The sequence below is a fragment of the Periophthalmus magnuspinnatus genome, chromosome 5, assembly GCF_009829125.3.
Source record: "Periophthalmus magnuspinnatus isolate fPerMag1 chromosome 5, fPerMag1.2.pri, whole genome shotgun sequence".
Lineage (NCBI taxonomy): Eukaryota > Metazoa > Chordata > Actinopteri > Gobiiformes > Gobiidae > Periophthalmus > Periophthalmus magnuspinnatus.
This window is the reverse complement of record NC_047130.1, coordinates 15,512,778-15,540,328: the sequence shown is the minus strand read 5'-3', so window position 1 is coordinate 15,540,328 and position 27,551 is coordinate 15,512,778. Positions and strand designations below refer to the sequence as shown.

At 45.3% G+C, this 27,551-nt stretch overlaps 2 protein-coding genes across 2 annotated transcripts in view; both read left to right on the top strand.

Moving 5' to 3' along the window:
* Positions 1 to 27,551, top strand: part of LOC117371523 (gastrula zinc finger protein xLCGF3.1-like) — a 60,051-nt gene that overhangs the window by 13,311 nt on the left and 19,189 nt on the right. The gene's annotated exons all lie outside the window — the stretch shown is intronic.
* The window catches only part of LOC117371276 (pleckstrin homology domain-containing family G member 4B-like), a 54,002-nt gene continuing 42,641 nt past the window's right edge, over positions 16,191 to 27,551 (top strand). Inside the window, exon 1 of the mRNA XM_033966923.2 lies at positions 16,191 to 16,580. Within this exon, the coding sequence (XP_033822814.1) occupies positions 16,578 to 16,580 (3 nt within the window). The 5' untranslated portion in view covers positions 16,191 to 16,577. The remainder of the gene's footprint in view (positions 16,581 to 27,551) is intronic.

Below are 27,551 nucleotides of genomic sequence, written 5' to 3'. Positions count from 1 at the left end.
ACAAAACATTTAAACGAGCAGAAAATACAGTAAAGAAGAGGTAATGTTTCAAGTAACGCGAACGCCTCTGGAAAAAGTCTGAGGAGGAACTACGAGCTTGTTAAAGTGATCATTTACAAATCTGCTTTAGTCCTGGTTTAGTCCTGGGTTAGTCCTGGTTTAGACCTGGTTAAGTCCTGGTTTAGTCCTGGTTTAGACCTGCTTTAGTCCTAGTTTAGACCTGCTTTAGTCCTTGTTTAGTCCTGGATTACTCCTGGGTTAGTCCTGGTTTAGTCCTGGTTTGGACCTGGTTTAGTCCTGGTTTAGTCCTGGTTTAGTCCTGGTTTGGACCTGCTTTAGTCCTGGTTTAGTCCTGGTTTAGACCTGCTTTAGTCCTGGTTTAGTCCTGGTTTAGTCCTGGTTTGGACCTGCTTTAATCCTGGTTTAGTCCTGGTTTAGACCTGGTTTAGTCCTGGTTTAGACCTGGTTTAGTCCTGGTTTAGACCTGCTTTAGTCCTGGTTTAGTCCTGGTTTAGTCCTGGTTTAGTCCTGGTTTAGTCCTGGTTTAGACTTGTCTGAGTTTAGTCTATAATTCTGGAGTCATTTCCTCTGTTTTCCTGTTCTCACAGTTCAAAATTACCACACCCCCTCCCGCCTCTATCTTCTCTCACTCTTCCCTCTCTTTGTTTCATCTCTCCTGTTCTTCCCATTTCCTCTCTCTCCCTTTTTTATTTTCCCTTCATCGCCCTCTTCTCCACCTCTCCCCTTGTTATGCAGCCCCTCACTCCATCTTTCCTATCTTTCCCTCCTCTCATCTCTCTTCTCCTACCTTTCCCTTTTTTCTACTCCTCCTCACCTCTTTCTATCTGCCCTCTTCTCTTTCTTCCTCCCTTTATATCTCCTTCTCTTATCTGCCCCCCCTCCTTTCTCTCCCCTCTTTGTCAGTTCTGATAGTCTGCGCCCTTCTCTCTTCTCCCTTTCTCTTCTCCTCCCCTCTTTCCCCTCTCTCCCTCTCCTCCCCTCTCCACCTCCGCTGTTTTCTCCTTTCCTCTTTCTTTGTTATTTCTGATAGTATGCGCCCCTCTCTCCTCTTCCTCTCCTCTCCCTCTCTCCTCTCCTCCCCTCTTTTCTCCTCTCCTCTTTCTTTGTTAGCTCTGATCGTCCACACATCTGGATTTGATAAACTCAGATTTATCCAGATGTGGACTCCTCTTTCAAGGGGGACCTCGGTGAGTCTGGGGCAGATCGAGACGGACCAGGACTGGACCAGGACTTGGACCAGGACTTGGACCAGGACTTGGACCAGAACTTGGGCTAAAAACTGGTACAAAAACAAAGAGGGTGAGAGAGGACAGAGATGGAGTCAATGATCTGACCGGGGACCAAAGCAGTTTCATGGATAGAGTCTGAACATTAAAGTGACACGACACACTCACTTCAGTCATGTACTGAGAACACGGCTTCTGAAAACTAATTTAGAGTACCTGTACGTCCTGAGTACCTGTACGTCCTGAGTACCTGTACGTCCTGAGTACCTGTACTTCTTGAGTACCTGCACTGCCTGAGTACCTGTACATCCTGAATACCTGTACTTCTTGAGTACCTGTACGTCCTGAGTACCTGTACGTCCTGAGTACCTGTACGTCCTGAGTACCTGTACTTCTTGAGTCCCTGTACTTCCTGAGTCCCTGTACTTCCTGAGTGCCTGTACTTCCCGAGTGCCTGTACTTCTTGAGTCCCTGTACTTCTTGGGTCCCTGTACTTCTTGAGTCCCTGTACTTCCCGAGTCCCTGTACTTCCCGAGTCCCTGTACTTCCCGAGTCCCTGTACTTCCCGAGTCCCTGTACTTCCCGAGTGCCTGTACTTCTTGAGTCCCTGTACTTCTTGAGTCCCTGTACTTCTTGAGTCCCTGTACTTCTTGAGTCCCTGTACTTCCTGAGTCCCTGTACTTCTTGAGTCCCTGTACTTCTTGAGTCCCTGTACTTCCCGAGTCCCTGTACTTCTTGAGTCCCTGTACTTCTTGAGTCCCTGTACTTCTTGAGTCCCTGTACTTCTTTAGTCCCTGTACTTCCCGAGTCCCTGTACTTCTTGAGTCCCTGTACTTCTTGAGTCCCTGTACTTCCCGAATCCCTGTACTTCTTGAGTCCCTGTACTTCTTGAGTCCCTGTACTTCTTGAGTCCCTGTACTTCCCGAGTCCCTGTACTTCCCGCGTCCCTGTACTTCTTGAGTCCCTGTACTTCTTGAGTCCCTGTACTTCCCGAGTCCCTGTACTTCCCGAGTCCCTGTACTTCCCGAGTCCCTGTACTTCCCGAGTGCCTGTACTTCCCGAGTGCCTGTACTTCTTGAGTCCCTGTACTTCTTGAGTCCCTGTACTTCTTGAGTCCCTGTACTTCCCGAGTCCCTGTACTTCCCGAGTCCCTGTACTTCCCGAGTCCCTGTACTTCCCGAGTCCCTGTACTTCTTGAGTCCCTGTACTTCTTGAGTCCCTGTACTTCCCGAGTCCCTGTACTTCTTGAGTCCCTGTACTTCTTGAGTCCCTGTACTTCCCGAGTCCCTGTACTTCTTGAGTCCCTGTACTTCTTGAGTCCCTGTACTTCTTGAGTCCCTGTACTTCCCGAGTCCCTGTACTTCCCGAGTCCCTGTACTTCTTGAGTCCCTGTACTTCTTGAGTCCCTGTACTTCCCGAGTCCCTGTACTTCTTGAGTCCCTGTACTTCTTGAGTCCCTGTACTTCTTGAGTCCCTGTACTTCCCGAGTCCCTGTACTTCTTGAGTCCCTGTACTTCTTGAGTCCCTGTACTTCTTGAGTACCTGTACTTCTTGAGTACCTGTACTTCTTGAGTCCCTGTACTTCCTGAGTCCCTGTACTTCCCGAGTGCCTGTACTTCCCGAGTGCCTGTACTTCTTGAGTCCCTGTACTTCTTGAGTCCCTGTACTTCTTGAGTCCCTGTACTTCCCGAGTCCCTGTACTTCCCGAGTCCCTGTACTTCCCGAGTCCCTGTACTTCCCGAGTCCCTGTACTTCCCGAGTCCCTGTACTTCCCGAGTCCCTGTACTTCCCGAGTCCCTGTACTTCCCGAGTGCCTGTACTTCTTGAGTCCCTGTACTTCTTGAGTCCCTGTACTTCTTGAGTCCCTGTACTTCTTGAGTCCCTGTACTTCTTGAGTCCCTGTACTTCTTGAGTCCCTGTACTTCCCGAGTCCCTGTACTTCTTGAGTCCCTGTACTTCTTGAGTCCCTGTACTTCCTGAGTCCCTGTACTTCTTGAGTCCCTGTACTTCTTGAGTCCCTGTACTTCCCGAGTCCCTGTACTTCCCGAGTCCCTGTACTTCTTGAGTCCCTGTACTTCTTGAGTCCCTGTACTTCCCGAGTCCCTGTACTTCTTGAGTCCCTGTACTTCCCGAGTCCCTGTACTTCTTGAGTCCCTGTACTTCCCGAGTCCCTGTACTTCTTGAGTCCCTGTACTTCTTGAGTCCCTGTACTTCTTGAGTCCCTGTACTTCTTGAGTCCCTGTACTTCCTGAGTCCCTGTACTTCCCGAGTGCCTGTACTTCCCGAGTGCCTGTACTTCTTGAGTCCCTGTACTTCTTGAGTCCCTGTACTTCTTGAGTCCCTGTACTTCTTGAGTCCTGTACTTCCTGAGTACCTGTACTTCCGAGTCCCTGTACTTCCTGAGTCCCTGTACTTCCCGAGTGCCTGTACTTCTTGAGTCCCTGTACTTCTTGAGTCCCTGTACTTCTTGAGTCCCTGTACTTCTTGAGTCCCTGTACTTCTTGAGTCCCTGTACTTCCCGAGTCCCTGTACTTCTTGAGTCCCTGTACTTCTTGAGTCCCTGTACTTCCCGAGTCCCTGTACTTCTTGAGTCCCTGTACTTCTTGAGTCCCTGTACTTCTTGAGTCCCTGTACTTCCCGAGTCCCTGTACTTCTTGAGTCCCTGTACTTCCCGAGTCCCTGTACTTCTTGAGTCCCTGTACTTCTTGAGTCCCTGCACTTCTTGAGTCCCTGTACTTCTTGAGTCCCTGTACTTCCTGAGTCCCTGTACTTCCCGAGTCCCTGTACTTCTTGAGTCCCTGTACTTCCTGAGTCCCTGTACTTCCCGAGTCCCTGTACTTCCCGAGTCCCTGTACTTCCCGAGTCCCTGTACTTCCCGAGTCCCTGTACTTCCCGAGTCCCTGTACTTCCCGAGTCCCTGTACTTCCCGAGTCCCTGTACTTCCCGAGTGCCTGTACTTCTTGAGTCCCTGTACTTCTTGAGTCCCTGTACTTCTTGAGTCCCTGTACTTCCCGAGTCCCTGTACTTCTTGAGTCCCTGTACTTCTTGAGTCCCTGTACTTCCCGAGTCCCTGTACTTCTTGAGTCTTTGTACTTCTTGAGTCCCTGTACTTCTTGAGTCCCTGTACTTCTTGAGTCCCTGTACTTCTTGAGTCCCTGTACTTCCCGAGTCCCTGTACTTCTTGAGTCCCTGTACTTCTTGAGTCCCTGTACTTCTTGAGTCCCTGTACTTCCCGAGTCCCTGTACTTCTTGAGTCCCTGTACTTCTTGAGTCCCTGTACTTCTTGAGTCCCTGTACTTCCCGAGTCCCTGTACTTCCCGAGTCCCTGTACTTCTTGAGTCCCTGTACTTCTTGAGTCCCTGTACTTCCCGAGTCCCTGTACTTCTTGAGTCCCTGTACTTCTTGAGTCCCTGTACTTCCCGAGTCCCTGTACTTCTTGAGTCCCTGTACTTCTTGAGTCCCTGTACTTCTTGAGTCCCTGTACTTCTTGAGTACCTGTACTTCTTGAGTACCTGTACTTCTTGAGTCCCTGTACTTCCTGAGTCCCTGTACTTCCCGAGTGCCTGTACTTCCCGAGTGCCTGTACTTCTTGAGTCCCTGTACTTCTTGAGTCCCTGTACTTCTTGAGTCCCTGTACTTCCCGAGTCCCTGTACTTCCCGAGTCCCTGTACTTCCCGAGTCCCTGTACTTCCCGAGTCCCTGTACTTCCCGAGTCCCTGTACTTCCCGAGTCCCTGTACTTCCCGAGTCCCTGTACTTCCCGAGTGCCTGTACTTCTTGAGTCCCTGTACTTCTTGAGTCCCTGTACTTCTTGAGTCCCTGTACTTCTTGAGTCCCTGTACTTCTTGAGTCCCTGTACTTCCCGAGTCCCTGTACTTCTTGAGTCCCTGTACTTCTTGAGTCCCTGTACTTCCCGAGTCCCTGTACTTCTTGAGTCCCTGTACTTCTTGAGTCCCTGCACTTCTTGAGTCCCTGTACTTCTTGAGTCCCTGTACTTCCCGAGTCCCTGTACTTCCCGAGTCCCTGTACTTCCCGAGTCCCTGTACTTCCCGAGTCCCTGTACTTCCCGAGTCCCTGTACTTCCCGAGTCCCTGTACTTCCCGAGTCCCTGTACTTCCCGAGTCCCTGTACTTCTTGAGTCCCTGTACTTCTTGAGTCCCTGCACTTCTTGAGTCCCTGTACTTCTTGAGTCCCTGCACTTCTTGAGTCCCTGTACTTCTTGAGTCCCTGTACTTCCCGAGTCCCTGTACTTCCCGAGTCCCTGTACTTCCCGAGTCCCTGTACTTCCCGAGTCCCTGTACTTCCCGAGTCCCTGTACTTCCCGAGTCCCTGTACTTCCCGAGTCCCTGTACTTCCCGAGTCCCTGTACTTCCCGAGTCCCTGCACTTCCCGAGTCCCTGCACTTCTTGAGTCCCTGTACTTCTTGAGTCCCTGTACTTCCCGAGTCCCTGTACTTCCCGAGTCCCTGTACTTCTTGAGTCCCTGTACTTCTTGAGTCCCTGCACTTCTTGAGTCCCTGCACTTCTTGAGTCCCTGTACTTCCCGAGTCCCTGTACTTCCCGAGTCCCTGTACTTCCCGAGTCCCTGTACTTCCCGAGTCCCTGTACTTCCCGAGTCCCTGTACTTCTTGAGTCCCTGTACTTCTTGAGTCCCTGTACTTCTTGAGTCCCTGTACTTCTTGAGTCCCTGTACTTCTTGAGTCCCTGTACTTCTTGAGTCCCTGTACTTCTTGAGTCCCTGTACTTCCCGAGTCCCTGTACTTCCCGAGTCCCTGTACTTCCCGAGTCCCTGTACTTCCCGAGTCCCTGTACTTCCCGAGTCCCTGTACTTCCCGAGTCCCTGTACTTCCCGAGTCCCTGTACTTCCCGAGTCCCTGTACTTCCCGAGTCCCTGTACTTCCCGAGTCCCTGTACTTCCCGAGTCCCTGTACTTCCCGAGTCCCTGTTCTCTGGTGCATGTATCTTTTACAGGTGTGTAAATAAAACAGACCTGTTTGTTCTCGTCTTTTCTCTCTGTTGTTTTTTTAAACCTGAGATGATCCACAGGTTTAGACGCGTCTAACCTGCCGAAAACACGCAAGAAGAAGAAGCGCCCGGTGTTTTGCATTTGTGAAAATGTGAAGTGCAGAACTAATCACTTCATTTCGACCGCTGTAAACTGCGCATTTAGCACCAAATTGCAGCCTGAGCGGGAGGAATGCTGGTTTTAAACGCGGATAAAGCGTCTTTGATCCATTTTTAGGTCAGACCGTGTGTCCAGAGGGTCATTTACCTGGACACTCATGACGTCATGATTCATCAGGAGCAGTTTCTTCTTCTGCGCAAACTTCACGGTGTCGGAGTTTAACGTGGCAGGAGTGTGTGCTGAGTCTGCTGCTGTTAGGGCATAAAATTCCCTCTTCCAAAATGTAATATGACTTTGTGTCTTTTTTTACATCACATAATCTGACAGTTTAAGTCATGTTAATAATCTGCCATGTTTTATCTCAGTATTAAGAAATGCACAACCGCTCTTTTCTGGGCGATCTTAAATCACATGACGCAGTCACGTTGCGGGTGGCGGATGTGGACAGGACACAGGACACAGTGCTGTCCCTCCTCAGTCTCGTGTTTCAGGACTAAACAGATGAAACATGGTGCACGCGTGCTGAGTGCGCGCGGCTGCTCCAGCAGACACCGCGCGAACAGCGGCCTGTCCTTCTACCGCCTGCCCCGGGACCCCGCGCGCAGGGGCCGCTGGGTGGCCGCCATCAACCGGAAAACATGGAGGCCCAGACTGTGGGCCTCCAACAGCAGACTGTGCAGCAGGCACTTTGTGGGAGGACATAGTCCCTGTCCTGGGTCTTCCCCGGGGCCTCCTCCCGGCAGGACATGCCCGGAACACCTCCCTAAGGAGGCGTCCAGGAGACATCCTGAGCAGATGCCTGAGCCACCTCAGCTGCTCCTCTCCACGTATAGGAGCAGCAGCTCTACTCCGAGCTCCTCCTGTGTGACCGAGCAAACAAAACTAGACACAAATAAATGAATGAATTAATTAAAAAACTGCTGAAATTGCAACATGTGATGCTTTAATAATTCTACAAATTTAGGGCAAAGAAAGTCTCCATGGTAAATACTGACCCCAGAAATGGTCATTCCATCTGTTTTGTCTGGTACAGTGAGTCACTGTCGTGTTGTCAGGACAGGACTAGTTGTGTGTATAGTTTATAGTTGTGTGTATAGGGTGTTTAGTGTGTATAGTTTATAGTTGTGTATAGGGTGTTTAGTGTGTATAGTTTATAGTTGTGTGTATAGGGCAGACATGGGCAAACTATGGCCCGGGGGCCACACACGGCCCTTTGGGCTCATTAATCTGGCCTGCCGAACGTAACCAAATAATATTAAAATAGCTAAGGGTAAACCTTGTTCAGATTACCTTTTCAACAAGTTGTTGACCTTTGGACACTTGATAAAACTGAATATGAGTTTTTCTGCTGTGTTTATTTAACTGAAATGCAATACATTAATTATTGATTTAATTAATGCATTTGGAAAACAATTTGTACAATGTGCCTTGCATATTCATGTTTTGCTACATGTTACAGGCCAAATCTCTAATGTAATATATATCCTGGCCCGGCCCCTCTGTCAAATATTTGAACCCATTGTGGCCCGTTTCTCAAAAAGTTTGCCCACCCCTGGCATAGGGTGTTTAGTGTGTTTAATAAAATCTTCCTGTCTTGTTGTTTTCAGGTAAAAAATGCAAGGACCCTCTGTCCCCGGCATATATCCCCACCATCTTCTCCATCGTCCGCTCTTCAGAGAAAAGCAGAACAACGGATCTGGATGAGGAAAAGTCTGAGAGACCAGGAATCAAAAGTGATGATATTTACAACTTTAATCCAATCGACAAAAGGACGCGGGACGGTCAGTGTCGCTCAGTCCAGTGTCTGCACCTCAGTGTTTACATGCTCTTTCACCTTCTCCTCTCTCTTCACCCTTCCTCCTCCCTCCTCTCTCCCTCTCTACCTCTCTCTCTCTACCCCCCTCCCACCCCCCCTCCCTCCTTTCTCCCTCCCTTCTCTCTCTCCTCTCTCTCCTCCCTCTCCTCCCCCCTCTCTCCCTCCTCTCTCCCTCCTCTCTCTTCTCCGTTTCTCCATCCCTGTCTCTCCCTCTTTCTCTCTTCTGCTCTTCATGCCTCCAGTCCGACTGTCCCAGTCCCCTCTCTTTCTTTCCCTCTCTCTACTTCTCTCCCCCCCCCCCCCCCCCCCACTCTCTCCTTCTCCAGTTTTATTTTATTTTCTTCATCGGTGATACTCATCGGATTCGGCAGTGTCCCATAGTAATTTTGGTACAAATGATAAAAATGTGCTGCTCTAGTGTGATGTGCATCTGTCCATAGGGGGCGCCAACAGCATGCTGCGCTTTGTTGTGATGACATTCATGGCGACGTCAGCTCCCATCGGACGCCACAGTTTTCTAACGTTGGAAGTCAGCAGACTTGTTTCTTTCATTAAGTGGTTTTAGATGAATATTGTGATTTAAAATGAGATGAGAACTATAGAGACTCAAGCTCACTGGTTTAACACAGATGTGGGCAGATCTTGAAATGCAGGTTTTTGCTGTAACACAGTGAGGGTTTGGGGTTTAGTTGCTCATAGAAATGATCAGGTTCAACATTTGTCACTTCTCCTTTTGGATATTTTTTATTTACCGTAAATATAAAAGAACCAGTCGTTCGTCTGACTGCTGCCCCCCTTTGGCCGTATCACGTCATCACCTACAATCTGGAACAATTTCAATGGGACTTTTTTAGTTCTGGAAAAATGCATCTTGTTTCGATGCCAGCTTTGGTATCGATTAGTATATTATTTTCGATGCTTTTGACAGCTCTATAACTGTGTCTCTTTGTGTATCTTTAGTCAGCAATGTCGTGCCTGGACCCTCCTTGTCCCACCCAGCAGGGGGCGCTCCTCAAGGTATCACTCTGTCCAAACATCAGCAGCATAAACCAAAATACAGCTACACGGCTTAAAGTTCAGGCGAATGATTTCCTCCTGATTTTAAAACTGCAAATCCATTTAAAAACTTATTTTACTAAAACAATTCAAGATCAGTATATTTAAGACTTAGCTAAAAGTTCAGAAGAATGATTCCCTCCTGATTTGAACCATTTTGACCTTTATTAAAATATATATTTTGATTTGAATTATTGCAAGATATTTTGATTAGCAAAGTCCCATCCATTAGTTTGTAGATGTTTTTTTCGTTGTGTTGTCATGATACAAATATTTCAAACTTGTTTTCAAGACTAAGCAATAGACTCGATACTCAATACCGATACCACACTGATAATAAAAATACTCTTTCTTTAGACAATATACTGTGATGCTCCACATTAAGGAGAAAGGGAGAGAGAGGGAGGGAGGAGGAGAGGAAAGAGGAGGAATAGAGGGAAGATGAGGAGAGGGGAAGGAAAGAAACACAGTAAGGGAATGTAGGGAGAGAGGGAAAAGAAAGGGAGAGAGGAGGAAAGAGAGGAAAGAGAAAGGAGAGAGAACAGTGGTCCAGGTAGGGTCCATAGTGGTCGATGGTCCTGTTTGGTCCTGTCTGGTCCTGTCTGGTCCTGTCTGGTCCTGTTTGGTCCTGTTTGGTCCTGTTTGGTCCCGGTTTAGCCCAGTTTTAGTCCCGATTTAGTCCCGGTTTAGTCCCGGTTTAGTCCTGGCTTAGTCCTGATTTAGTCCTGGTTTAGTCAAGTAGTTTAGTCTATCGATACCTGTGAAACACAAAGATCTAGTTTTAGCATCAATTCATCTGTTTTTTTGATACTTTTGACAGGCCTGATATTTAATAACATATTGGATCTTGTTTTTGTTTTTCTACTAAAGTTGTACTTCTGCCATAAGGGGGCAGCACCGGCTTTGTGAGAGAAGAGATAATCAGAACAAACGCAGGGGAAATGAATCAAACAAACGCAGAAGAAAAATTGGAACAGAGCTATGAGTCCTGGAGTCGAGACTCACTGCTTTCAGAATGGCAGCTGCTCCGGGAACAGGTCCGAATGCTACAAATACAGGTCCAAATCTGCCCGTTTCACATCGATTCTTTCAAACACAATGACTCCAAAGTAATATTTTTCTCTGGACTTCCAAATTTTGTCATTTTAGTTAAAGTAATTATGTCTACCAAGTCGTTTTTAAGCGTCCAAGCTTCATCGCTTACCAAATTCTTCTGACCTGCGTGAAACTCAAATGGGGTATCCTGCTTCAGTTTTTGGCTCATTTGTTTGGCATCTTTCCAAATATTCTGAGATGTTATTGATGTAATGGACAAGCGGTTGGTTCCGCTGCTGGTGACTTGGCCCGATCGGGAACGACTCCAGATCCTACTCAAAATGTTCAAAAAGCGTCTCAGAAGTACACGTGTCATCGACTGTTTTGAAGTTTCCTTGAAGCAACCGACAAAAGATCAGACGTCTCCATGCTGCAAACCCCAAAGTGCTGTGAAGTACGTGATCGGCCTGACCCCGCGCGGTGCAGTTTCATTTGTATCCGAAGGGTGGGGCAGTAGAGTCAGCGATGGGTTATAAACGGCTGTGGCATGCTGGACCATGTGCGTCTCTGTGATGTCATCGTGGCAGAGCGAGTGTTTAGCGCCGGGAGTTCTGTTTTTTACAAAGGGGGCGAAGCGTTTGGAGCCTGTGGATGTGCAAACGACACTTGCTCTGGCGTCACTCAGGACTCGCCTGGATCGATTGTTGGGATTCACTCAGAAAAGGAATCGAATCCTCCAGTCGTCGATCCCGATGGCATTTCTGCAGCGGGATGAGTCTCAAAGCTCTGCTCTGAATAAAATTGTTTGTGTTGCGTGTGCACTCACAAATCTCTCAGCCTCTGTTCTGAAGTTAGATTAAAGTGCACTACGGGACTTTTCTGGTGGATGGAGAGAGGCTGAATACTGGAGAGTCATTAGTGCGAGTTTGTGCACGTGAAGCAAAACATCTGAGGAATGTGGGAGAGAGGGAGAGAGGGATGAGAAGAGGAAAGAGATGGAGAGCATAGACAGAGGAGAGGATGGAGAAGGAGAGAGAAAAGAGAGCATAGAAGAACAGAGAAAGAGGGCTTAAAAGGAGAGGGGGACGAAAAGAAGGGAGGGAAGAGGGGGATGAGAGGAAAGAGGAGGGGGAGAGAGCATAGAAAAAGGTGGACGAGAAGAGGGAAAAGAGTGGGTGTAGAAGGAGTGAAGAGAGAGCATAGAAGAACAGAAGGAGAGAGAGAGGGAAAGAGCTTAAGAGAGGGATGAGAAGAAGGGAGGGGTGAAGGAGAGACAAAAGGGAAAGAGCATAGAAGGAGCAGTGGATGAGAAGGGGGCGATAGAGAAAGAAGAGGGGAGAAAGTCTGTCTGCTGTGACACTAGATTAAAGCCACACTGTGTAACTTTTCTGTTGCATGATTGTCTCCTGCTTGTCTCCATGGCAATGTTATTGCTTTGCCTAGAATGTTTCCCAGTTTGGCATTAAACGTGGCTGTCACCGTGGAGACATGCAGGTAATGTCATTAACCCCGGCTCGCTGTAAGAATGCACGTCTGTGAGCAGTTACACTCTTTAAGGGATTCAGTTTAAGATTCAAAGTTTTAATGCCGTACTGCGTAACATTCCTATAAATGACTGAAGCACAGTGTCGCATTAAGCTTGACTATCGCCGTGGAGACGAGCAGGTGACGCCATCCAGCCGTGACACGGGTCAGACACGGGTCAGTACGAGTGTGTTTCTGTGTTTGGAGCAGTAAGACTCTTCATGGAGTCAGTGCCACATGTTCTGTTATAAAAGATGATTTTTACAGATATAATAAAAATGTATTATACATTTAAACCGAACTTGTGTGAATGTTACAACAAAAACCACGATAACAACAACAACCACCAACAACAACCACTACAACAACAACATACACTGGATATTTAGGTTGAGTTCTTGTGAAAACACTCTGTTCCACTTTGTGATGTCATCATGTGGTAATACAGGAAGTGCTCCACTACATTTTCAAACTCCATAAACCTTCACTAGAATCATTTGGATCATTTCTACTGAACTAAAGGTAAAAGGAGCTGTTCACTTGAAAACTACCACTTCATGACATCACAAGGTGGAAAAGAGCATTTTGAGCTTTGGAGATGTAACAGACTAATAATAAAGTGTCAATCAAACATGTGTCAATGAAACAAAACACAACTCCAGGCCTGTTTTTGAGGAGGTAACAGCATTATATCATGGATTAAAGCTCACAGGGATCAGTTTGTGTGATACAAAGTTCAGAGTTCACTTTGTAAATGGCGCTCATAGTTTTAACAGAAGGATGAAGAGACCGAACTCTGAGCTAATCCAAGAAGCCCGTGTGTTTCAGAACATGTTTTACACAGAATGTTATGGAGAAAACATCAGTAATAATTTGGTTTATCCCTCGAAAGACGACAGATCCATTTTATTAAAAGAGTTTGAAGAAAGAGAGAAAGAAAAAGAGAGAGGAGGGAGAGAGAGGCTGAATACTGAGGAGGTTTAGGGTCAAAAAGACATTAACATGGATTTCTGTACGAGAAGCAAAACATCTGAGGAATGTAGGAGAGAGAGAGGGTGATGAGAGGGAGGGAGAGAGCAAAGGAGAGGGGGATGAGAAGAGGAAGGAGAAGAGGGGAGAGAGAGGAGAAGGGAGAGGGGGTAGGAGAGGGACGGGAGCAGAGGGTGAGAGAGTGGAGAAGGAGTGAGAAGAGAGCCTAGAAGTACAGAGGGAGAGAGCTCAAAAGGAGAGGTGGATGAGAAGAGGGAAAGAGAGAGGAGAAAGAGCAAAGGATTTGATTTAATGTGTCTCATTTTTGTGTCTGTTTGAAAATGCCACATTTTATGACTCATTTCATGTTTTGTCACATTCACCAAAATTATAAATCAGATGTCACGTCCCAACAGTTGCTCTTTCAGTTACTCTTACTCGAGTATTCATTTTACTTGTTCTTTTATTTGTTTATTTACACGTTCACATGAAGAACAGGAGGAGGCTGACGTTTAACCACATAAACAGGACGGACTAATAAACTTCAGACTGTGGGTCACTCACACAGTGCATGAGATATTTTTACATTTCTTTACGTTTGATTCAACACCCAGGCCTTTCTGTGTGGAGTTTGCATGTTCTCCCTGTGTCTGTGTGGAGTTTGCATGTTCTCTCTGTGTCTGTGTGGAGTTTGCATGTTCTCCCTGTGTCTGTGTGGAGTTTGCATGTTCTCGCTGTGTCTGTTTTGAGTTTGCATGTTCTCCCTGTGTCTGTGTGGAGTTTGCATGTTCTCTCTGTGTCTGTGTGGAGTTTGCATGTTCTCTCTGTGTCTGTGTGGAGTTTGCATGTTCTCCCTGTGTCTGTGTGGAGTTTGCATGTTCTCGCTGTGTCTGTTTTGAGTTTGCATGTTCTCCCTGTGTCTGTGTGGAGTTTGCATGTTCTCTCTGTGTCTGTGTGGAGTTTGCATGTTCTCGCTGTGTCTGTTTTGAGTTTGCATGTTCTCTCTGTGTCTGTGTGGAGTTTGCATGTTCTCTCTGTGTCCATGTGGAGTTTGCATGTTCTCTCTGTGTCCGTGTGGAGTTTGCATGTTCTCTCTGTGTCCGTGTGGAGTTTGCATGTTCTCTCTGTGTCCGTGTGGAGTTTGCATGTTCTCTCTGTGTCCGTGTGGAGTTTGCATGTTCTCTCTGTGTCTGTGTGAAGTTTGCATGTTCTGTTCTAATCCTGAATGCTTTGTCCCAGTGGGTTTTAGTGGTGAAATAAAACTAAATGTATAAACTGATTCATTGTAAGTTTAAATGCTCCTGTCGTCTTGTGCTGTGTCAGGTGTTTGGTGGCAGAAACTTGAGGAAAACACAGAAAAAACAGAAAAAAACACAGAGAAAAAACAAAAAAACAACACTTAAAAACATAGAAAAAAACACAAAAAGTACAGAAGAAAAAACAGAAAACACAGAAAAAACACAGAAAAATACATAGAAAAAACACACAGAAAAATACACAGAAAAAACACAGATCTGGTGTGTTCCTGTTTTGGGCTGGGTTTGATTGTGCTCCAGCTGCAGTTATTTTGAATAGTTTCTTTATCTCCCCTCCTTCCTGTCTGCCCCTGTCTGCTCCTGTCTGCTCAAATCTGCCCCTGTCTGCTCAAATCTGCCCCTGTCTGCTCCTATCTGCTCCTGTCTGCCCCTGTCTGCCCGTGCCTGCCCGTGCCTGCTCCTGTCTGCCCCTGTCTGCCCCTGTCTGCTCCTGTCTGCTCAAATCTGCCCCTGTCTGCTCAAATCTGCCCCTGTCTGCTCCTATCTGCTCCTGTCTGCCCCTGTCTGCCCCTGTCTGCCCCTGTCTGCTCCTGTCTGCTCATATCTGCTCCTGTCTGCCCCTGTCTGCCCCTGTCTGCTCCTGTCTTCCCCTGTCTGCCCCTGTCTGCTCCTGTCTGCTCCAGTGAGGGGGGGTATCTGTTAAACACATCTCGTACTGCAGTTCTTGTGTCCTTGTGTCTTTGAGTCCTTGTGTCTTTGAGTCCTTGTTCATGTCTGATCCTGGTACTTTGGCTTTAGATCAGTGGTAGAAGAAGTGCTCAATTTAAGACTGAAGTAAAAGTACAGATACTGGAGCAGAGAAATACTCAAGTAAAAGTATCACATGATCCACTTTAAAATATACTTATGTAAAGTACAGATACCTAAAGTGTAACTATTTATGCTTTTACTTTGTTAGGCTCCTCTACTGCGTCAGACGCCAATGCTCCTAGTCAGATCCTTGTTGCCAGATCCTCGTTGCCAGATCCTCGTTGCCAGATCCTCGTTGCCAGATCCTCGTTGCCAGATCCTCGTTGCCAGATCCTCGTTGCCAGATCCTCGAGGTACTTCCCAGAGCTGTTTGTTTGCAGTACTCACAGGTGTGTACTTTTACTGCGATGTCTCAGCTACACTAATTTGTCCCATGTTTGTTTAGGTGCCGAGGTCATGTGATAAAACAGCAGGAAGACGCTGACGGAGAGAAAGAGAGGAGGAGGAGGAGAGGGGGAGAGGGAACAAAACACTGATAGAGGGGAGAGACGAGGGAGAGAGAGGGACAAGGGAGGTCAGAGAAAGAGAGGAGAGAGGTAAAAAGATAGAAGTGGGTGAGAAAAGAAAAGAGAGAGGCGGAGAGAGAGAAGGAAAGGGGAGAAAGCCAAAGGATTGATAGAGTGAGGAGGGAGGGGAGAGAAAGAGAAGCGAGAGAGAGGGAGGGAGAGTAGAAAGATAGAAGCGGGTGGGAAAAGGGGAGAGAAAAAAGAGTGATAGAAGGAGAGTAGAAAGATGGGAGTGTGAGAAAGGGAAAAAGAGAGATAGAGCAGGTTAAGATGAGTGAAGGATTGGGGTGAGAAAGAGAACGACAGAGAAAGAGAGAGAAAGACTGATGGGGTAGACGAGGGGAGAGAGAGGGAAAGAAGAAGAACAAAGAGAGAGATTGGAGATAGATTAATAGAAAGGGGATGAGAAAGGGAAAAGAGAAGAAGAGAGGACTGGGGTGATAAAGAAAAGGATTGAGAGAGGGAGAAAGAGAAGGGGAGAGTGAGGGGTGATAGAAAGATAGAAGGAGGAGAGGTAGAGAAACAGAGGCCAAGTGAAGAGCTTCAATAGTGAAAGAGGAAGAGAGGATAGAGAGAAAGAGGAAAGGGAGAGGAGGGAGGGGTGGAGAGTAGAAAGGGAGAAAAGAGGAGAGGAACTGAGGAACAGAGAGAGAGAGATTGAGAGATGAAAGAGAAGGAGAGAGAGGGGCATTGAAGAGCTTTAGCAGTGAAAGAAAGAGGGGAGAGATATAGAGAGGGTGGAGAAGAGAATGAGAGAAAGAGAGAGAGATTGAGAGTTGAAAAAGGGAGAGAGAAGAGAGTGAGCGAGAGAAGAGGGAAAGGAGGGAGATTAGAGTGACAGAAAGAGAAAGGAGAGGAAGTGAGGGAGAGCGAGAGATAAAGAACTGAGAGAGGGAGAGAAAGAGAGCAGCATTGCCAGAGGGGGATTTCCTGGCTCCTCCCTTGTCCCCTCCCTTGTCTCCTCCCTCGTCTCCTCCCTCCTCTATCCTAGCTCCTAACCTCCTAACACACTTCTGCAGCCGCACACAGAGGCACAACCGCATGGACCCAAAACATGAACTTTAAAAAGACTTTGTAGCCGAGATGTCGCTGACGTTTGTGAGTTTGAATCCCTGAAGACGAGCTGGGACCTGTGTGGGACCTGTGTGCACACAACATGAACAACGTCTGTGGAGGATTTAAACCTGAAACAATGAACACAGTTTGAAAAGAGACGAGAAAAAACTGCAGGAAAAATGGTGAGTTTGAAAAGTTGAGGGACAAGGGACGGGGGAGTGTTTAAAGTCAAAACAGAAGTATTTATTTAAAGTTTTACTGGAGTTTACATTTCAGCTCTGTTCAGACATGTCCTGGTTTGATCCTGATGTCATCCTGATGTGGACTGGGGCTGGACCTGATCTGGACTTGGTCCAGTCCTGGTTTAGTCCTGGTTCATTCAGTTCTGATTTAGTTCTTGTTTAGTCTGGGTTTAGTTCTGGTTTAGTCCTGCTCTAGTCTTTGTTTAGTTCTGGTCCAGTCCTGGTCCAGTCCTGCTTTAGTTTTGATCCAGTCGTGGTCTACTCCTGTTCAAGTCCTGGTCCAGTTCTGGTCTAGTCCTGGTTTTGTTTTGGTCCAATTTTGGTCTACCCTGGGTTTAGTCCTGTAATAGTCCTGGTCTAGTCCTTGTTTAGTGCTGATTTAGTCCCGGTTTAGTTCTGATTTAGTTTTGATTTCTCCCTGGTCTTGTCCTGGTTGAGACCTGGTTTAGTCCTGGTCTAGTCCTGGTCTAGTCCTGGTTTAGTCCTGTTTTGATCCTGTTTTAGGTTTAGTTGAATAATATTATTTCTGAAGTAAAGTACTTTTACTCGAGTACCTCATGCAGGTGTTTAAATGGTTTGGCCCTGGCACTCTTTTGGAAAATTAAAAAAAATCTTTAGCCTAATCTTCATATTCTCGAGTTTTCTTTTAAAAAGTACCTTGAAAAGTACCTTGAAAAACATGCATTGTTACTGAGAGTGTGCTCGCCTCTCCACAGATCTGGCCTGTGACCACACGCACACATTTAAATGGGTTGACCTTGACACACTGACTCTCTATAGACCCTACAGTCTGGAGTTTAATGTGGCTCAGAGTTTAGCTCAGATCAGGCTCACATTAATATAAAGAAACAGGTTCAGTTCAAACGAGTCGAGATCGACAGACAACACTGTGTTTGTGCTGAAGTACTGAAGTAATAGTAATAGTAATAGTAGTAGCAGTAATAATCTATTAGTAGGCAAGTTGTGTTCACACTTTTTTGGTCATGGTTTGGATCCTAGTTTGAATTCTAATGTATATGTTGCTTGGTCTTGTTCTAGTCCTGGTCTAGTCCTGGTTTAAGTCCTGGTATAGTGCTGGTCTAGTTCTGGTCTAGTCTTGCATTAGTCCCAGTCTAGTCCTGCGTTAATCCTGGTCTAGTCCTACTTTAGTCGTGCATTAGTCCTGCTTTAGTCCTGCTTTAGTCCTGGTCTAGGCCTGGTCTAGTGCTGGTCCAGTTCCATTTTTAATCCTGGTTTAGTCCTTGTTTAGTCCTGTATTAGGCCCAATTTTCATGATGTGATTGTGTAAATCTTAACTCACCCATAATGATGTTGTTGTGCCCTTGGGTAAAACACTTCACCTTTGCCACTGGATCAATGTGATGTGAGTGACGGGACATGAGCAGCCATGTCTCCCTCCATCAGCCCCAGGGCGGTTGTGGCGGCATGTGGTTCCTGATTTAATACTTTTGTGTTTTTGTGTTTTCCCTGGAGCCAAAGCAGCACTTTCACTTTTATCAATGGACCAAAGGGTTTGTGAGAGTGAGACGATGTGACACATTTCAATACTGACTTCCACCATCACTGTTCAGACCTTACAGCTGATCTCATCAACAGTCGCTAACCAGTGGCACTGCTCTGTCTGAACGTCTGTTACTAAATTAACAGTAAGTTAGTCTTTAATCTGAGTTTTGTTTTAACACAATCTGACCATAAAGAACTGACTTATCTGAACTCCAACAGGTGAGTTGATCTGTGCTTTTAAACAAGTCTCTCAAATAACATTACAGTCACAAGTTAGCTAGCATTAACATTAGCATTAGCATTAGCATTAGCCAACAGTTTTTCAGTGAGTCACTGTCAACCTTTTGTGTAAAATCAAACTCCTAAACGGAACCATGAACGCTTGGACTGACCACAGACCCCTGAAAATCTGCTCTTTGAATCACTTTTTTCTTGAGTTTTCAGACCATCTTAAAATGTTCTTTTTATGCTAATGTGTGCCTGGTATCACCATGGTAACTGCTGAACATTTCTCCATAGAGACCCATGCAATACCCCTCCCACATGATGTCACTGCAAAGTATCAATATCGGCCCAATATATTGGTCTATCTCTACACAGTATTTGAATATGTCTGTAGTACTTTTACATCAGTATTTGTGAGTATTTGTAATACTTTCACTTCAGTACACAGTATTAGAACGTGTTTGTAGTACTTTTACTTCAGTACACAGTATCTGAGTGTGTGTTTGTAGTACTTTTACCACAGTATTTGAGCATGTTCATAGTACTTTTACTACGATATTTGTAGTACTTTTTCCACAGTATTTATAGTACTTTTTCTCCATTGGCCCATCCACAGAGAGGGTCTTTTGTTGCTTTTGAACGCCCATAATGAATTCAAATAGTTGACATACTTCAACCCGCAGTCGGCTTTAAGTACTTTTACTGCTTTTATGGAGTACACAAACCGCAGTACTCTGTGACGAGGAGGATACAAGGAGTGTAATTAATATTTGGTCTGAGGTTTTTATGATGACAAATTATTACTGTGGCAAAGTCATTATCTGAAAACCTCACTTTAAATGAGCTGCAGCCAGAATAAAAAACAGGCTAACAGCTAATCTAACAGGCAGGCTAACAAGGGCTCTGCTGGAGTAGGAGTAGTAGTAGTAGTAGTAGTAGTAGTAGTAGTAGTAGTAGTAGTAGTAGTAGTAGCAGTAGCAGTAGCAGTAGCAGTAGCAGTAGTACTATAGTAATGACCGTACTATACTATGCTGTCATTTTAAAGCGTTTCTATATTTGGACATAACTTGAGTCTGGCTTTGAGCTTAACTCAGCCTCATAAACCAGACTTTAAACAGCAGGAAGGAAGTGAGTCTGAGTATGTCATAATACAGGACAGGGTCAGGGACAGAGTCAGGGTCAGGGACAGGGCTGGGGTTTGTCCTCCGACCAGTGCTCTGCCACTGTGTCCTTCAGCAAGACACTGCACATCAGCACTTTGTAGAATCTAGTTTAACATTGAGCTGGATCCTATATGAAGGTGTCAGACTGCAGATGTGTGGACCTGGTTTAGTCCCGGTTTAGACCTGGTTTAGTCTTGGTTTAGTTCTGGTTTAGTCCTGGTTTAGTCCCAGTTTAGACCTGGTTTCGTCCTGGTTTAGTCCTGCTAAAGTCCTGGTTGAGTTCTGGTTTAGTCTTTACCTCAGTCCATGTTGACCAAGGCTAGACGCTGGTCATTCATTTACTACAAGGTAAATACTCTTACTACTCCTACTATTACTACTACGAGTACTACTACTGCTACTTCTACCACAACTGCTATTACTGCTGAGAGAATCTAGTTTTGATACTAGTTTTAGTATTGATTAGTGTTTTTCTGAGTATCACAAGCTCAAACTGCAGTATTTGAAGTACTTTTTGCAGTACTTTGTGAGCCCGGTGCAGATGAGCGTCGGTGTGGAGCAGAGCGCTGTCTGAACACGTTTAGTCCTGATTCACTCTCTTTGTTTTGGGAAAGATTGTGTCAGCTTTCTCTGTTATGTGACCCACAAAACCAGCCTCCAAACACAGCGTAACATTACATCATCACACACGGCTCACAGAACGCTATGGTTACCTTTCAAATCTCTCCTTTTTAAAATCACGCTCGGATTTACAGCTGCGAGATTCATCGCAAAAAGTGCATCATGCCCCCAACAAATTGTCCACTTTTATTCTGCATAAAAACATCTAACCCTGGAGTTTGTCAGATGCCCTCCCTGTGTGTCAGATGCCCTCCCTGTGTGTCAGATGCCCTCCCTCGTGTGTGTCAATTGAGATTTCTTTTTTTTTTTTATTCTTCTGTTTAAAATGTGACTATGGACAGAATCTTTTTATTAAAACATAAATCATAAACAACCACAGTCAAAACGCTTATCAGAAAAATCACACTTTGACATTTTTCCCATGATGCACCCTGTCCTGGAGTTATGTTTTGATTTGTTCACATGTTTGAGTCATCTTGCATAATCATTGGCCACTTGCTCGTCTCCATGGAGATGTTGTTGTTTTGTCTGGAATGTGTCACAGTATGGCATTAAACACATCTTACTGAATTTGAGTGTTTGCGATAAGTGCTTCAGAATGTCGCCTCTCCACAGATCTGACCTGGCGGCTTGGTCTGGTGGCTGTACCTGGTTGTCTTTGTGGATCTTTTTAGGCAAATTAATAGCATCTCCATGGAGACACTAGAAATGTTGCGTAGTACACCTTTAAGCACTCACATTCTCCATGAATTAAAGTTTCAGAGTTTTTATTGTCCCATGAGAAATGTGTCCTCTGCTTTTCACCCGTGCTTCAGTGTTTCTGGGTTAAACCTGTGTTTGACCTGTCCTGCGGTGTCTCTGATTTAAACCTGAATTTGACCCATCGTTCATATCTCTGGGTTAAACCTGAATTTGACCCGTCCTTCAGTGTCTGTTGGTTAAACCTGTCAGGAGTCACAGATCTGAGCCTGGTCTGGATTAGAACACTGATGCCTTTTTTTTAGCTGGACAAATGTATAAATTGGTCACACAGAGTTTTCGTGACTTTCTTGGGTCAAATGTTGTGAAATGTACGAAAGACCCATGTTCTGTGTATGAGTTCACACTGGGACTGAACCGGAACTGAACTAGGGCTGAACCAGGACTGAACCAGGACTGAACCAGGACTAAACCAGGACTAAACCAGGACTAAACCAGGACTAAACCAGGACTGAAACAGAACTTATCAGGACTAAACCTAGATTAAACTGAGACTAAACCAGGACCAGACAGGACCATGGACCAACATGAACTTACTGGACACTGAGGGATTACACAGATATAAGACACATGGGAATAGAACACAAAGCACAACATTTAACGTGGAACAGCACAGAGTCTAAAGAAAGAGGGTTTTAATCATTGTAGTATAGGGATCGGTGTCGAGTATCGAGTCTGTTCCTTAGTATCGAAATAGAGTTTGAGATTTTAGTATCGGGAGAACTCTGTCCTTTCAAAAGTGGGTCAAACTCTGAGGATTTCAAAACATGAGAAGTGCCAAGAATCCAGGAGCTGTCTGCAGAGGGGCCACAGAGCAGGGAGTCTGTCTGCTCTCTCCTCCTCTTTTCTTCTCTCTTTCTGTCTATCTCTCTCTGTCTCTCTCTGTCTGTCTCTCTCTCTCTGTCTCTCTCTGTCTGTCTCTCTCTGTCTGTCTCTCTCTCTAATTTGAACAAGCTGAAGTATTATGCAAACTCTTTTAGCTTTCACTCATGTTCTAACGTTGTTCCCTCATCAGAAACATGCCTGAAGAGGTTTATAAGTCATCCATGCATGTTCCAGTACTTTTGCACCATTTAAACCCTCCTTACAGTTAGCAGTACGAGCCTGTACAAGGCTCCGCCCACAAGTCTACATCACCCATGCTCCGCACGACAATTCTCCATAAATATACAAAAACATGATACAAAACTGTACACAGCAACTTGACAAACCTGATGTGATGCAGTAGTTTCATTAGTGGGATGCAGCTGATTGTGTTGTGATAGTGCTCTGAAGGGCGAGTGACTTAGCACAGAGAGCAAAGAGAGGAGAGACTCAGTGAAACTTATAAAACATGTTAATACATTGTTTTAGGTGAATTTAGCATTTTCAAACCAATAAAAGGAAACATGGAGATCTAAATATGTGATGTGTTACAGTTAATGCCCCATAGAAGTAAATACCCCCTCTTAAATAATACAGTTTACAGACACAGGGGGTGAGTTACGTTCATGTTCTGTGTTAATGCAGAGTTTTGTCTGTGCTGATGTTTGCTCAGGTTTTTAGTTTGTGCTCAGCCAAAGTCTGTCCACTTCTTCTTCTTCTTCTTCTTCTTCTTCTTCTTCTTCTTCTTCTTCTTCTTCTTCTTCTTCTTCTTCTTCTTCTTCTTCTTCTTCTTCTTCTTCTTCTTCTTCTTCTTCTTCTTCTTCTTCTTCTTCTTCTTCTTCTTCTTCTTCTTCTTCTTCTTCTTCTTCTTCTTCTTCTTCTTCTTCTTCTTCTTCTTCTTCTTCTTCTTCTTCTTCTTCTTCTTCTTCTTCTTCTTCTTCTTCTTCTTCTTCTTCTTCTTCTTCTCTCTGTCAGGACAGAGAGTGGAATGTGTCCTCTGAGGGACACCTGCTTTAAACTGTAAATGTCTGAGTGTTTACTCTGAGTCTGAGGCTCCAGCTCCACGGCAACAATTATTTATACAAGTCTCCGTCTTCTCCTCTTCCCTCGTTCATCCCACCCCTGCTATCTATCAATCTTTGTTACTCTGTTCTATCTCTCCCTCTCTCCCTCCAGTCTCCATATATGACTCTTTTCTCTCTCTTTCCTCTCTTCCTCTCTCTCTCTTTAGCCCCTCTCCCTCTCTCTTTTCTCCTTCTCTCTGCCTCGCACTCTCTTTCCTTCAGCTCTTTCCGTTCTCTCTTTCCTCCCTCTCTTCTTTGTCTTTCTTTTATCCCTCTCTCTCTCCCCTCTCTCTCTCTCTTTCTCTCTCTTCCTGAGTTTTCCAGATCCAAGCTCGTTGGGAGTAACGTCACAAATGAAACTCTTTGTTTTGCAGACAGATTCAAATTAAAATTCGACTCAGAAACAAAAGAACAACTGGAGTCATTTGAAAAGGATGAGTCTGGGTCCTCTGAGGCAGCGGGACGTTTGAGATGTTTGAGTCATTTAAGACATTTGAGACTTTTGAAACATTTCCATCATTTGAGTCATTTGAGTGCAAACTTTATGTAGACTCCTGTGAGGCTTTGTTTGGATTTAGTTTCTCTCACATTAAACGGGACTGAGACTGACTCTATAAGGACATGTGTGAGGAGGTTGTGGGTTAGACTCCTACTGCTACTACTACTACTGCTACTACTACTGTCACTACCACATCATCCTGTGAGTGAGGAGGTTGTCGGTTAGACTCCTGGGTTGTGTGCTGTGGCAGAGTGGTTAGCTCGCCTTGTGTGTGTCATAGATCTATTTTAGTTGCTTTTAGATTTTTATCATGTTGAACTTTAAGTCCATTGTTTATTCTTTTCAGATTCCTGTCTCCTCCCCCCCCCCATATTTATTATTCCATTATACTATTAGTTGTTGCTCCTACTATTACAATGAATACTATTACTAATACTAGTACTATAAGTATTTCAGCTCCTGCTCTTGGTTCTTAGTAGAGGCCACACAGCACAACTCAAAACACTCAATGAACCTCACATTTGAACAAGAATCTACAAAACTAAACCCATTTAGAAAAAAAGTGAAAAATCTGTTTCCTGTGAAGTCTTTGTAAACCTTTTATATTCCCACACTTTACCCCTCTCTCATATCTCTCTCTCCTCCCTCTGTTTTCTCTCCTCTTTGTGTGTTTCATGTCGTCATGTCTGACTCAGCTCTGACTCCTGCTCCTCATGGCTCAGACCTGTCCCAGAGCCCTATGGGGTATTAAAGAGGGGGTATTTACTTCCATGGGGTATTAAAGAGTTTTTTCACTTTTCCCTATACTCTCTGTGCTAAGTCACTCCCCCTTCAGAGCACTATCACAACACAATCAGCTACATTCCACTAATGAAACTACTGCACATCACATCAGGTTTGTCAAGTTACGGTGTACAGTTTTGTATCATGTTTTTGTATATTTATGGAGAATTGTCATGTGAGAGCATGGGTGATGTAGACTTGTGGGCGGAGCCTCGTACAGGCTTGTACTGATAACTGTAAGGAGGGTTTAAAAAGGGCTTGGGAGAGATCTCTAGATTACTCAAATATGCATGGATGACATCTGAAACTTCTTCAGAGAAGTTTTTGATGAGGGGACAAGATTATAACAATGGGGAAAGCGAAAAAACAGTCAATTTTGAAGAACATGTCCTCTTTAAGATCAGGATTTACTCTTTTTTCTCTTAAACTCTTGAGGACAGAGCCTTGAGCCTTGAGCCGCTCTGACCCTGTTACATCTAGTCTCATTTGTCTGAACAGTTTGACACTTTGTTTATATTGTGTCTCCGATGTGGCCCGTTAGCTTTAGCCCCGGGCCAGTAAACGCTAACAGATGCTAACAGACGCTAACAGATGCTAACAAGTCATTACCCGCTAATATCCCCCCGAGACGCTAACACAGAGAAAGTAAAGAGCTCAAACAAGACGCTATTGTGCACATCCAGAGACAGTGATGAGGACAGAAAACAGAAGAGAGAAATGAGCGAAGAGAGAGAAGAGGAGGAGGAGAGGAGGGGGGAGCGGGAGAGGAGGGCACAGAGGGGAGTCACAGAGGGGAGTCACAGAGGGGAGTCCTGGGAGCTCAGAGGGAGGGAGGGGATCAGCTGGACATTAAAGGTACACTTTGTTTATTTAAAACTTTTGTTCTTTTAAAAACAACTAAACAGCAAATGGAGCGAGACAGCAAGACAATCTTGCAGGGACAGAATCACAGGAGTATTTAAATATAATAAACATGTAACAGCATGAAGTTTGTGGTGTTGTCACGATATTAACATTTCAGACTTGATTATGATCTGACTCGATACCAATCCCGATACTGATACCAATCCCACGATGATAAAACCTTCTCTCTTTAGACACTACAGACAGTCTGAGCTCAGTGTTGCTATGTGTTTCTCATGTTTTTATATATATTTGTTAAGGTTTAGTTGGATGTTGAGTAACACTGTGTCACCTGATGCTAAAAGGTAACCGCTAACGTAGCTAGCATACAGAGCTAAGCACACCGAGCGACTGCTTTTACTGTTTCTGTTATTTTAGCTCAAACTCAGAGTAAATGTCACTTTAAGAAAATCAAGCGAGACGAGTATTTCTGTCCCGTTTAACGAGAGTCTGGAAAGTGCAGAGCTCAGCAAACGAAGAAAACACATCTGTACTGCACTAGAGGAGGAGAGGAGAGGATAGGAGGAGAAAGGAGGAGAGAGGAGAGGAGGAGGAGAGACGGAGAGAGTAGAGAAACACCAAGAGCTCAACAAACGAAGAAAACACACATCTGTACTGTAGGGGAGGAGGAGGAGAGGAGATGAGGAGAGAGGAGGAAAGGGAGAGGAGGAACAGAGGAGGAGAGTGGAGGAGAGAGGAGAGGAGTAGAGAGGGAGAGTAAGAGGCAAACGATGAAGACACACAACATCTGCACTGAAGAGGAAGAGAGGAAAGAGAGAGGAGGAACAGAGCAGGAGAGAGGGAGACAGGAGGAAAGGAGAGGAGGAGAGAGAGGGAGACAGAAACATAAGAGAGGAGGAGAGGATCAGATGAACAGAGGAGGAGGAGGAGTGTGAGGAAGAGGCTCACTGGTCCAGACACATTTACACTGATAAAAACAACATCTGTTCGTGTCCATGGGGATGATGCTCTGAATGTTCCAGGGTGTGGCATTAAACTCATCCATCTCACACTGGGGATATTATTGAGAAACACATTCTTACTGGGAGCAGGCTTGCCTCTCCACACACCTGACCTGGGACCTAGCCTGATGATGTCACCTGCTTGTCTCTGGATGGAGATTTTAAGCCAAGTGGTGGAACATTCCAGGCAAAGCAGTAGTGAGCAGTAGGTGTCAGACCCTCAGCCCCGAAAGTTCCATAGTGTAGCTTTAAATCCTCATCACAAACAGACCTAGAGTTGTGTTTCGCATTCGCACATGTTTAACACACAAACCCTGCATATTTAAAAGCAGAGAACACTCTGTTCCACCTTGTGATGTCATCATGTGATAATACAGGAAGTGCTCCACTGTGTTTTTAAACTCCACACACCTTCACTAGAATCATTTGGATCATTTCAATCCTGGAATTGTCAATCTCTACTAAACTAAAGGTAAAAGGAGCTGTTAAGTTGAAAACTACCACTTCATGACATCACAAGGTTTTTTGCTTTGGAGATGCAGACAGACTAATAATAAAGTGTTGTGTGAATTAAACAAAACACAACTCCAGGTCTGTTTTTGAGGAGGTAACAGCATTAGAACATGGATTAAACCTCATAGAGTCCCTTTTCTGTAATATTGGAGTTTTAAATATGTGTTTTTTGAACACCTGGTGTCTCTTTGGTTTTTGTTCAGACTTGACTTTTAAACTTTGAAATCTGATTGAAATATTTCCAGGTTGACTCATGGTGACTTGCTCTGTGTCATGGGCTTGTTTTCTTTAGTCTAAAGTCACGGCGATGTAAGTGGATCTGTCAGTCGAACCCTGTTTAACCCAGTTTGTGCAGCGGCCTATTGAGACAGGACGTGGGAGGAGCCTCCGCGGGTCACATGATCTCTGCTGCCTTGTTCACACAGTTTTCACACATGACACAGTTTCGACAGATTCTAATTGAAAGTTTATGATCGAGTGAGATGTGTGAGACTGCAGGTGAACTGTGGAGTAATTTTTTATTAAAGCGGACATATTCTGCAAACTGGACTTTTCAGAGCTGTTAACCCTGGTATAATAATCCTTATTTATTCTAAACAAGTCAGTAGTGTTAAAACAGGTACATATATGATCTGGTCCACAGAGGGCGCTGCAGGTGAGCCGGCAGAGTTAACTTCATGTTGTGATTAGCATCATTAGCCAAATGTGCACGACCTTTGTTCTGCCTCAAACGACCAAGAGCAAGAAAGAGCTCAGAGTCCAGAGAGTGTCCAGAGAGTGTCCAGAGAGTGTCCAGAGTGTCCAGAGAGTGACCAGAGTGTGTCCAGAGAGAGTCCATAGAGTGTCCAGAGAGTGTCCAGAGAGAGTGCATAGAGTGTCCAGAGAGTGTCCAGAGAGTGCCCAGAGTGTGTCCAGAGAGAGTCCATAGAGTGTCCAGAGAGAGTCCAGAGAGTGTCCAAAGAGTGTCAAGAAAGTGTCCAGAGAGTGTCCAGAGAGTGTCCATAGAGAGTCCATAGAGTGTCCAGAGAGAGTCCAGAGAGTGTCCAGAGAGT